This window comes from Mastigoproctus giganteus, chromosome 5, assembly GCF_048544385.1.
Source record: "Mastigoproctus giganteus isolate SK-2022 chromosome 5, ASM4854438v1, whole genome shotgun sequence".
Taxonomy (NCBI): Eukaryota; Metazoa; Arthropoda; class Arachnida; order Uropygi; family Thelyphonidae; genus Mastigoproctus; species Mastigoproctus giganteus.
In genome coordinates, this window is record NC_143579.1 from 62,131,951 (window position 1) to 62,144,038 (window position 12,088).

Consider the following 12,088-nt stretch of genomic DNA (forward strand, 5'->3'; position numbering starts at 1 on the left):
ATCCCCTCACCAATCTTGTTGCCTTTCTCTGTACACGCTCAAGCAAATCTACATCCTTCCTAAAATAAGGCCTCCAGATCTGTACGCAGTACTCAAAGCATGGACTGACCATTGCCTTATACAGAGGGGCACTCACCTCCATTTCCCCCTTTGTGAATTCAGGGATACATCTGCAGTCCATGGGGACCTCCCCTGAGTCTAAGGATGCTCTCATAATTATGGCTAAGGGTTTGTTTACTTCCTTTGCCATCTCCTTTAGTATAACTGGATAGATCCCATCCACCCCAAGTGCCTTTCTTATGTTTAACTTCAACAATTTCTCCTCCACTTTGCTCTCAGTTATTACAAAATAATTATGCACCCTGCTACAATTTGATAACCTTCTGGAATTTTCAATCCTTAATAACTCCTCATGTGTGAAGATGCAAAATACTCATTCAGTTTGTTTGCTATCTGAGCAGGATCATCAACAATCGAACCATCGATATCAAGTGGACCAATCTGATTCATCCCCTTCCTTTTAGAGTTTACATAAGAAGGTCTGGAGGCCTCATTTGAAGAAGGATGTAGAACTGCTGGAACGAGTACAGAGAAGGGCTTAAGAACTTAAGCTTAAGTTCTGCAAGCTGCAGCAGATTGAGACTAGGCACCTGCGAGGTGATGTGACTGAGGTATATAAGGTCTTGAATGGTTTGAGCAGGCTCAATACTGACGGGATACTTCCGCTTGCTCAGACTAAGAACCTGGGTGGGGGGTATAGATTCAAATTGAGGAAAGACAGTTGCAGAATAGATGTGCGGAAGTTTTCCTTTAGCCAGCAGGTGGTTGATTGCTGGAACAGATTTCCATCTGTTGCAGAAGTTGATAGATTAAATAAATTTAAGGCTGAACTAGACAAACATTTGGAGTGACCGGATGTACAAAATGGGAAAGTTTTTTTTTTGCCTGATTCTGTATACGCTTGCTTTCTTGCATCATATGTCTCAATTAATGCTAATGCTCAAATTGAGGATTCCATGGAAGGCTCCACTTCACATGATTCTTTCTTCAATGATATTTTATCTGCTAACAAAACTTGAAGGAAATTTATCTACTGGCAGTCATGTTATAATGCTTGTGAAAATGGATGCCTAATTGAAATCTCAGCGTTCATGCACTTGTGTTGTGGGCATCTTTCATTTGTTTATTGTTTTTTTGAAATTGTATGGTTACAAAACCTTTTTTATTGGAAGCTGTGTTATAAACTTCCAAAAGTCAGCATCAAATGAACAAAAAAAAAAAAAAAAAACCCATAAGTGAATAAATATAATAAAAACAAAATCACTACAACTCAGTACAAAATGGTTTTGTGAACCAGCAGGATTAGATTACCATGGGGGAAAAATTGTTAAGAAAGTTTTACAAATGCCAGCATGCTATAAAGTTTTATTTTGAGTCTTCTATTTGGGTCTTTTCAATCCAGGCAGATTACTTGTGTAACAGTCAGAGATTAGTAGAAAACGGTTAACAATGGATTCTTGCTGCAACATGTTAAGTACTTTATAATCTTTAATTTGTTCAAACAGCACAGCAGCTAACCTTTGATTTTCAGAAAGTACAGCAAAAGCAAGACATCTTCTAAAATCCAGACTTTGGCTTTGAAATTAAACTTCATACCACATGCACAGAGAAAATTCACATTACAGTATATTTAACATTTCAGTTTCATGCAAAATTCACTTTTTTTTAGAAAAATTCCAAATATAATGGCAATGCCATAGTTTTACAGCTTTTTTGTGAAAAAAGGAGGAAGTAAAGTATGTTAGGACAGTGAGTAGGCGAATGGTCCAAAAAAAAAAAAAAAAAAAAAAAATTCTCCATTAAAAAAATTCAGTGTGTTGATAGCTATGGAACAGCAAATGACATGTCATTTAATCAAATATAACAACTTTAAGTGAAGATATAAATCTTCTCATACTTCTTGTTGTCTGGTTCCAACAAAGAGATGTTGACATCTTGAAAGAAATTAAAAATAAAAACATACAATGGCTGTAAAGTTTGTATGATTTATAAAATTCCAACATTATAAAAAATATAGAAGAAAAAAGTCTCTCTGTTTATGTACCATGAGTGGTTACAAAACTTCCTCTACATCTTAAGACAAGGAAAGAAAAGTTAGTTAAGATGTAACAGGCATGTGATCTACAAAATGTCATCTATTTTTAACAGCAATGAATACTTTCAACAAATCTGTTAATCTCTTTAATGAAGCAGTGCTTCTGTCTTCACCTCCACCAATTACAAGTCATTCTTCATTTGCATTTTCCACATATCCAGTTATGCTGATGAAAACAAATAAGATTCAGAGTGTTGGGTTGAGCAAAACATAATAATTCCCTACTCTCGGTTACAAATGGTAGTAGGTGTTCCCCAGCCTTGCCTACAAACACAGAAAACAAGTACTGCATAACTGCAAAATAAGATGCAAAAATGTGTGGAGGTATAAAAAAGCTGGTTCCCCTATTTTATAATATGCAGGCATTCTCATTGTCTAGACTAAATTTGATAACTATAATTTGCTTTAAGCTATGCACAGATTTCAAATGATAGTGAGTTAGGTCTACCTGGAAGGCAGATTTGAAACTGCTTCATCAATAAGCACAATAGATATACTATGATATATAGTGATCACTAAGAAATTCAATGATCATGATGTGATACATTTTATTTCTTTAAGCAGCTTCTTCTCATCCAATAATTATTACTTTAAAAAAAAAAAAAATTCTATTTGTTAAAATTTTTTTGACATAAAAGTGAACCATGGTCATTCCACCAATAAGGCAAACTGAGTTTGTATCATAGGTTTAGGGAAATTCAGTGTGTCATTTAGACTTCATTCACAAGTACATATACAAAGTTAGAGAAATTCGTGAATTACTTCTACTTTAAAACTTGCTTTGCCTAGATCCCAATTCCAGAGTAGGTATTCTAATATAAAATCTAATGAATTCAGTTGATTTTAAATGGTTTTATTGTTTTAATATAATTTTGAAAAATTTCTTAGTGATTAAAACAGCAAGGCACTTAAAGACATCTTAAATCTTTCATATAAAATAACTTACTTGCTGGTGTTGAATAATCTCCTTCCTCCACAATTTCAGCATAATCTTCTAAAAATAAAAATCATTTATTAATGAAATTAAAAATACAAGAATAATTTAATAAAGAGTATTCACTTTTTAATTCATTTTCTATATATGGAAACAATGACATCAGAATACTAATATCTTAAATTAATTACCTATCCCAGCAATGCGAATATTGGAACAGATCTACAATCATTTACTAATGTTATTAACATATCAATTACCACAAGGCATAGCATTTGTGTTTCAGTTTTTTTAAGGCATATGACATCCTTTACTGTTCAAGTATCATAACTCTACTGTAGCATTACAGAGAGCATATTGTTTAACATTAAAAGGAACTCAGATGGCCTGGCAGACTGAAATATGATTTTGGTTTAAATTTTTTTTGGATAGATCACGGAGTGTGAAAATTACCTTTTCAAAAAAAAAAAAAAAGGTTGGGGAGGAACATCCCCCCCCCCCCTTCCAGTCATCTTGCATACTTCACTTGTGATAACTTTATGCCTGAAAAGCAACCACCTCATGGACATTTCACTTTTCTGTCTCTCTTCAAATTACTCTATTCATTATATATATATATATATATATATATATATGGGCAGACATTAATTTCCTTAAAATTTGCTATGCTGGTGTTAAACTTTAAGCCAACATGGAGTGACAAACAGTTTTGGTTGATTTTTTTCCCAGTTGGTTGGCAATAGCAAGAATATTACATTTATTTCACTCCTACTCTAATAAAGGGAATTTATAGTTTATTCTGATAATATAAGCTCTTCTTCTCCATGTGGTTACTTTTAAAAGTGGTGCCTGCTATTATCTGAACTTTGTTTTTTCCTTCCCCTTCCTGCCACCGTAACCTAACTTGTTTTCCCCACATTTATGGCAACACTTCCTGTTGTTTTTTGGATTTTAATTTAATCTATAAATTTAACCTTCTTCACCCTTTCACTCAATACCATATATAGAGTTTACAGTCATTTTCTGACACTTTTTTTGATATTGCCACTTCTGTAACACTCTTTCTATTCTAATTCAGTTCCTACGTTTGCTCAAGTCAGTGTCAGATTGCCCTAAATATTTCAGTCTTTGCTGCTTCCCATGCCAAGTTTAGCAACTTTATTGCTTTGTGCCCCTTTCATCCATTACTTTTTCTACAATTCACTATTTGCCACCCTCTAAATTTATATTATAGTTGTGATAACTGTATGCCAGTAAAAGAGACATATCTTCTCACTGGCTATTTGAGTTTCCCCTTCTGGAATTTTCTTACAGTTATTCCTCTGTTTCACATATGGCTGTTGTTATAGTAGGCTTTTAGGCACATCAGCAACTTAGGACATATTGCACCTATTATAATATGTCAGTAAATTGCTTTCATTTTGTCGTTGATTTGCTGGATGAAAAACCCAAGTTTCTGGGAGGGGAAAAAACCATGATACCCTTGTCTGAGACAGACTAACTCAGCCATGTTGTGCAAATCACATATGGCAGGCTTTCATCTATATTTTTAATATATACATATTTTTTATTTATTTAAATTTTCTAATTTATTTTATCTATTTACAAATTCTTTTAAACTATCAAATATGCCCAAAATCATGTCTCAATTTTATTCTTTGCTGTGTTTACTTAACTTTATTAGGTCTGACATGTCTTTTCTAGTCTATTCCATTCTCTTATATATATTTTATGCTAGTGTGTGATTGTACCCTTGGTATTTGACTTTACTGCCTGATGTGCTTTTCATCCATTTTTTTTTTTTTTTTTTTTTTTTAAATCACATTTCAAAGAGAGTAATTAACTAACAAATTAATTTTTAAAATAATTTGTTACTCTCTCTCCTCACTAGTGGCACTGTTTATCAGTATTTATATTTGTGTGCATTGTTTTTAGTTCATTTCACATTTTTTTTACAGCATCAGATGCTTTACTTGTTAGTTAGTTAGTTATTTGGTTTTTAGGAGCATTAGCAACTAAGGCCATATTGCTCCGGGATATGCGGTGGTCATTCCCTGACCTTTCCACATCCTCTGTATTTGGTGGTGACGGGCTCGAACCCCGGTCTAATCAAGAAGCATGTGCTATGCACTGCTGCTCCTTCCCACCTGGCTACGGAGGCGCCTGCTTTACTTGTGAGGAATATATTTGCTTACACACTGCCATAATGTGGGATCTATATCTACTCATCTTAGACTACGCTGAGTTAAGGAGTTATTAAAATATGTTCTTATTCCTGCTGGAGTGCCTTTTAAACTTTCCCACAAAGACATGGAACATCAGTGACCAAATTTCTTTCTATACCATCAAGTATATTCTATTTATTTCTTTATATACAATGCATAACTTCCATCCTCGCTCCATTGGGCTGACCTTTTTAATCTTCTCTAAATTCATTTCAGCTTGTGGTAGTCTTAGACCAGTAAAGGCGACATACTGTCTCGCTGGTTTGCCCGAGTTTTTCACTTCTGAAATTTATTCTAGACATTTTATCTATTTCACCTGTGTTAACTTTATACTTGAATGAACATCTATCATCTCATTGGCATTTGGGTTTTTCCTCTCTTTCTTCCAGTTACTCTATTTACTTTATAGGCCGGTGGACTATCTATTTCCTTAACATTTAGAATGGCTGGTGTTAAACTTCATGTCAGCATGGATTGACATACTTCTTGTTTGAATTTTTTAAACTTTATTTTCAATTTGGCTGCTAATGGTAAGAATATCACATTTAATCTATCTCATAAAGATTATGGAAATTAACATTTTAGCAATTAAAATATAAAAAAGGTTTATTAATAAAAGTTTCTGGTAATTATGAGTCATTATAATAAAGAGGCTATTTCATTATTAAACTTGAAATATCTGAAAAATAAGTTCCATGTATTTAACTGAATAGTTTGAAAGCATGTCTTCAGTCACTGGAAATTGCAATATGCACAATTTTCCTCCAATTGCAAAACAAAGGCTGACAGTCATAGTAGGTTGGGAACTTCATCACACTGTTAGGATTCCCACCAATTTGGCAACAGTTCTTCCCTGAGAGGTTTTTTTTTTTTTTAAAGTCATTAAGTAAATTAAGTACTTAAAATATCTGAAACAGTAAAACATCACAGAACAGGATGATTTCAAACATTAGCTTACCTAGGATTTTTCTGGAAAACCTTTAAAAGAAAGAAGCAAATTCCTTTATCCAAGCCAGAAGACAGGAACATGAATGGATTCTGCATTAGTAAAGGTAGCACCCCTCAAGTCAAAGACTTCTTTCTGTATGATCCTACCTCACTCGTGCTCAGGGTATCCAAATTCCAGAGAGCCCCCAAAAGCAGATATTGTATGTGACAATTAAATGGACTAGCTAGTCTACTGACTGTCCAAAGAGTATAAGCTCTGAGACAATACTTAGCCAGAAAACATGCTCTTCAATAATCTAGAACAAGAGCCTTACATGCTTAACCATGCAATGCAATCTTAAACAATAATAATGCAATTTGAGAAAAACCATGTCGCATCATCAGGACTTACAAGTGTAGAAAGCATTTGTAATAGCTGATTTCTGGCAGCTGGACACTTAATGTATTTGCAAGGCCTGGTGACAAGCTATAGTATTGTCTCCTTTCCTATCATAACCTTTTAATCATCAAGAGTATGTACTAAGGTATTCTCAATAAAATTCTTGCTACATTATCATTTGTGGGAGAAGACAAGAGTGGTGGTCAATGGATACTGCTCTATGTGGACTGATGTTATTAGTGGTGTCCCTAAGGGTTTGGTGTTGGGCCCATTGTTGTTTTGTATATTTATCAATGGTATTGATGAAGGTATATCAAGCTTAATGTCAAACTTTGCAAATGATACGAAATGTTGGTATCGTTGTTAGTAACAGTAATGACATTCTGCCGTTTGGATTTTAGGAGCATTAGCAACTAAGGCCATATTGCTCCGGAATATGCGGTGGTCATTCCCTGACCTTTCCGTATTTGGTGGTGACGGGCTCGAACCGCGGTCTAATCAAGAAGCATGTGGTACTCACTGCTGCTCCTTCCCACCTGGCTACGGAGGCGCCAGTAATGACATTATGTTACTGCAACAGTATCTGGAAAAGTTAGGTAGATGATCTGAGAAGTGGCAACTAAAGTTTAACATTGACAAATACAAAGTACTGCATATGGGTAGCAGTAACCCCAGAGAAATGTACCAACTATGTGGTGTTACACTCAGGGTAGTGGAGAATGAAAAAGACCTTAGGATAATTGTGCAGTCAGATATGAAGTTTTCTGAGCAGTGCAGATAGGCTGCCAGAGTAGGTCATGGGGTCTTGTCAATGATATACAGGAATTTTGCAAGCAGGGATAAGGAGGTGATTATCCCTTTGTATAAGGCAATGGTCAAGCAGCACCTTGAGTACTGCATACAGGTCAGAGGCATCATTTTAGGAAGGATGTAGAGCTGCTAGAATGAGTACAGAGAAGGGCAACAAGACTGGTGAAGGGAACAAAGGGGATGCTCTTATGAAGAAAGGCTTAAGTTGTGCAAATTGCAGCTTTTGGAGACTAGGCACCTGCAAGGCAATCTGATTGAGGTGTATAAGGCCTTGAATGGATTGAACATGCTTAATGCTGATGGGATTCTTACTCTTGCTCAGAATAATCGCCTGAGAGGGCATAAATTCAAATTGAGGAAAGACAGTTGTAGAACAGATGTGAGGAAGGTTGCCATTAGTCAACAGGTGGTTGATTGCTGGAACAAACTTTCATCTGTTGTTGTGGAAGTTAATAGCTTAAATAAATTCAAGGCAGAACTAGACAAACATTTGGAATGAATGGATCAGTGAAATCGGAAGGTTTTTTTTTTTGGCTGATGCTGTATAAGCTTGCTTTCTTGCATCATGTGCCTCTACTAATGTGGTATGTGGTAATGTGGTATAAGGGTGTTTACTTCATTATTATTAATGCGAGTCTGCATTTTAAGAGTTCTTTGACATTTTACTGCTGATAAATAATATGAACTACATTTTTAATGAAATTTCAAAAGTTACTCGAAATTTGATCCATCATATCAGAATTTTTTTATAAATGGAAAAAAAAAGAAAAAGAAATGATTTCCCCCTATCAAGCATAGATGGCTGCAAACTGGATTTCTTGTACACCAGACTAAACTTGCACCTTTCTGGCTTCCTTAAAGCAGCTGGTTTCGGTGGCTATTCCTCTTTTTAGCATCCAGCAGTAGTAGCTATCATATTGATAGCTAACTACTATTAGCATTAGCATTAGTAGAGGCATATGATGCAAGAAAGCAAGCTTATTCAGCATCAGCCAAAAAAAAAAACCCACTCCCATTTCACCCCTCCGTTCGTTCGAAATACCTGTCCAGTTGGGCTTTAAATTTGTTTAGGCTATCAACTTCAACAACAAGTGATGGAAGTCGGTTCCACCAACCAACCACCCGCTGGCCAAAGGCAAATTTCCGCACATCTATCCGACATCCGTCCTTCCTCAATTTGAATTTATGCCCTCTGAGGTGATTATTCTGAGCAAGATGAAGAATCCCATTGGCATTGAGCATGCTCAAACCATTCAAAGCCTTATACACCTCTATCAGATCACCTCGCCGGTGCCTAGTCTCCAGACTCTGTAATTTGCAAAACTTAAGCCTTTCTTCGTAAGAGCAACCCTTTGTTCCATTCACTAATCTTGTTGCCCTTCTCTGTACCCGTTCCAGCAGCTCTACATCCTTCTTGAAATGAGGCCTCCAGACCTGTATACAGTACTCAAGATGTGGCCTAACCATTGCCTTATACAAGGGAATAATCACCTCCTTATCCCTGCTAGAAAAATTCCTGTATATCATTGACAAGACACCATGAGCTACTCTTGCAGCTCGTCTGCACTGCTCAGAGAACTTCATATCTGCCTGCACAATTACCCCCAGGTCCTTTTCATTCTCCACCACTGTCAGTGTAGTACCGCAGAGTTGATATGTTGCTCTGGGGTTACTGTTTCCCATATGTAGTACTTTACATTTGTCAATGTTAAACTTCATTTGCCACCTCTCAGCTCATCTGTTCAACCTTTCCAGATCCTGTTGCAGCAGCATAGCGTCAGTAGTGTCCTTAACAACCCTGCCAACCTTTGTATCAACTGCAAACTTGGACATTAAACTTGATATCCCATCATCAATATCATTCATAAACACCGAAAACAACAACGGACCCAACACTGAACCCTGAGGAACTCCACTAATAACATTAGTCCACGTTGAGCAGTGTCCATTGATTACCACTCTCTGCCTTCTGCCACTCAACCATCCCCTTATCCATAGCAGCAATTTGCCTCCAATGCCACACTGCTCCAATTTGTGCAGCAGTCTCCCATGTGCAACAGTATCAAAAGCCTTTCTAAGATCCAAATACATAATATCAAAGTTATTCCCTGCATCCAGTTCTTTTGTGACTACATCATAGTATCCAATCAAATTGGTCAGGCAAGACCTGCCCTTAACAAAACCATGCTGCGTCTGAGCTATAACTGAATTCTTGTCTAGATGATCCTGCAGTGCTTCTTTAACCAGTGCCTCCATTAACTTACCTGGAACAGAAGTTAAACTAACAGGTCTATAATTACTTGTGTCAGCCTTTGATCCTCCTTTGTGAATTGGGGTTACATTTGCACATCTCCAGTCTATGGGTACCTCCCCTGAGTCCAAAGAAGCTCTCATAATTATGGCTAGGGGTTTGCTTACCTCCTTTGCTGCCTCCTTTAATATAACTGGATAGATCCCATCCACCCCAGGTGCCTTTTTTATGTTTATCCTCAACAATCTCTCCTCCACTTTCCTCTCAGTTATTACAAAATCATCCAGCTCACTGCCAATGTTTACTTTACCTACATACATCATTCTCCTTCCTGAATAACTCCTCATGCGTGAATGTAGATGCAAAATACTCGTTTAGATTGTTAGCCACCTGAGCAGGATCCTCAACTGTTGAACCATCAATATCCAGTGGACCAATCTGATTCATCCCTTTCCTTCTCGAATTTAAATATGTAAAGAACTCTTTTCTGTTTTTCTTTGCATCCTTTGCCAAGGATTTTTCGTAGTCTGCCTTTGCCTGCCTAATCTCCTTTGTGACTTGGTTACAGACCAACTTATATCTATCATAGGCTTCCATGTCACCCATTAATTTGTATGTATCCCATGCATTTTTCTTCTCTGCCACATGTCTCATTAGTTCATCTGACAACCATTTAGGCCTAAACCTTGAACAATATTTCTTAGTTGGTATGTAAAGCCTGGTAGCTTCCAAGATTAGTTCCTTGAATGCTTCCCATTTTGAGTTTGCTGTTGGTAACATCATCAGTTGGTCCTACTGTATAGAATTTAAATACTGTCTCAGACCATCATAGTTGCCTTTACGAAAACAAAAACCCTTCCCTTTACCTCTGATGGTAGTTACCTCCTTGAGTAAATCCCACTTCAACACAATGTAATCACTGCCACCTAGTGGTTCATTTATCTGCAGATTCTTAATGCATGAAGAATCACTACTGATAATCAGATCAAGAGTATTGCTCCCTCTTGTTGCCTCACGAACATGCTGATGTAGAAAACAATCATCCAATAAATCCACAAAAGCCCTGCTAGTGTGCAAGTGACAAACCACAAATTCCAGTCAATATCTGGGAAATTAAAATCCCCCATTATAAGACTCTCTGATTTACTGGCCCACTCTATTTCCCTGTACAATATCTTATTATACTCCTCAGAGTGATTAGGCCTATAGCACACTCCTACTCTCAATTTTGATTTCCCTATGCTTATGTCACACCAAACTGACTCGACACTGCCCTGTCCATCGATGTCGACTGGCTTCACTTCCTTGGACTTTATGTGTTTCTTAATTAATAGCATAACCCCTCCTCCCCTCCTGTCCTGTCTATCCTTTCTATACACATTGTATTCCCCAAATTCCAGTTCCGCATTACTTATATCTGTGTGACACCACGTCTCTGATATCCCAACAATATCTGCCTTTGATGTTTTGAGCAATACCTCAAATTCATCAAATTTATTTACCAAACTCCTAGCATTGGTGTACACGCAGGTATACATGCACCTGTTTCTATTCTTAGCTACCCTAACACAACCCATGTGTTTACTTGTACCGCAATGACTCCCAGCAGTCTCCGAAATATCCTGCATCTTGTTTTTCAGGCTTCTGCTCATTTCAATAGAAGCAGTGCAAGAATCACTTCCACCTCTGCCAGTGCCTACTGTTAATCTATTAGTCCTTGTATCCCCCCCCAACTAGCAGTTTTCCGACCCACCTAACATTGCCTCGACAGCATCAGCAAAAATTTTTGCACCCTTTCTATTTAAGTGTATCCCATCCCTGTAGAAGCAATCTCTCCTGTTAACAAGTACAGTCCAGGCTGAAAAAAATTCTACCCCTTGAGCCCTGCTCAATCCCTCCAGGGCCGAATTGATCGACAAGGCTCTCATCATATACTCCCTCCTATCGTGTCTGGGCAGAATTGCAGACACTTTCAAATTCAACCCTAATTCACGGCTTTTTTTCAACAGTGACCTGTACTTGCTAAGTAATTCCGCCGGTCTCCTACTCTTAATATCATTAGTGCCAACGTGTACAACTATATCACCTTTTGTGCCCTTAAAAGATGATATCCGCTCTACAACGTCATCAACCTTTGCCCCTGGCAGACATACCCTGGTCCTATTCATAAGATAGCTAGGGTTGAGATTCATAGTAGTGTAAGTCAGCCTATTCTCATTTTTGAGAACAAGGTGTTTTGTGTTTGCATTCATAAAAAACTCAAATTTAATTTAATGAATTGTGATACACATGGAGGTTTAAAAAACTTTAAAAATTTACATGAGCTTGACAATTTTTGTTAATATTCAATTTTTTGGTCAGCAGTGTTTATATAATTGACTTACAC

General features: G+C 36.9%; 1 protein-coding gene across 1 annotated transcript in view; it reads right to left on the reverse strand.

Annotated features, from left to right (window-relative positions):
• LOC150085450 (focal adhesion kinase 1-like) overlaps positions 1-12,088 on the reverse strand; it is a 377,186-nt gene that overhangs the window by 147,795 nt on the left and 217,303 nt on the right. The window contains exon 16 of the mRNA XM_090374569.1: positions 3,102-3,149. Coding sequence (XP_090230695.1) covers positions 3,102-3,149 — 48 coding nt within the window. The remainder of the gene's footprint in view (positions 1-3,101; positions 3,150-12,088) is intronic.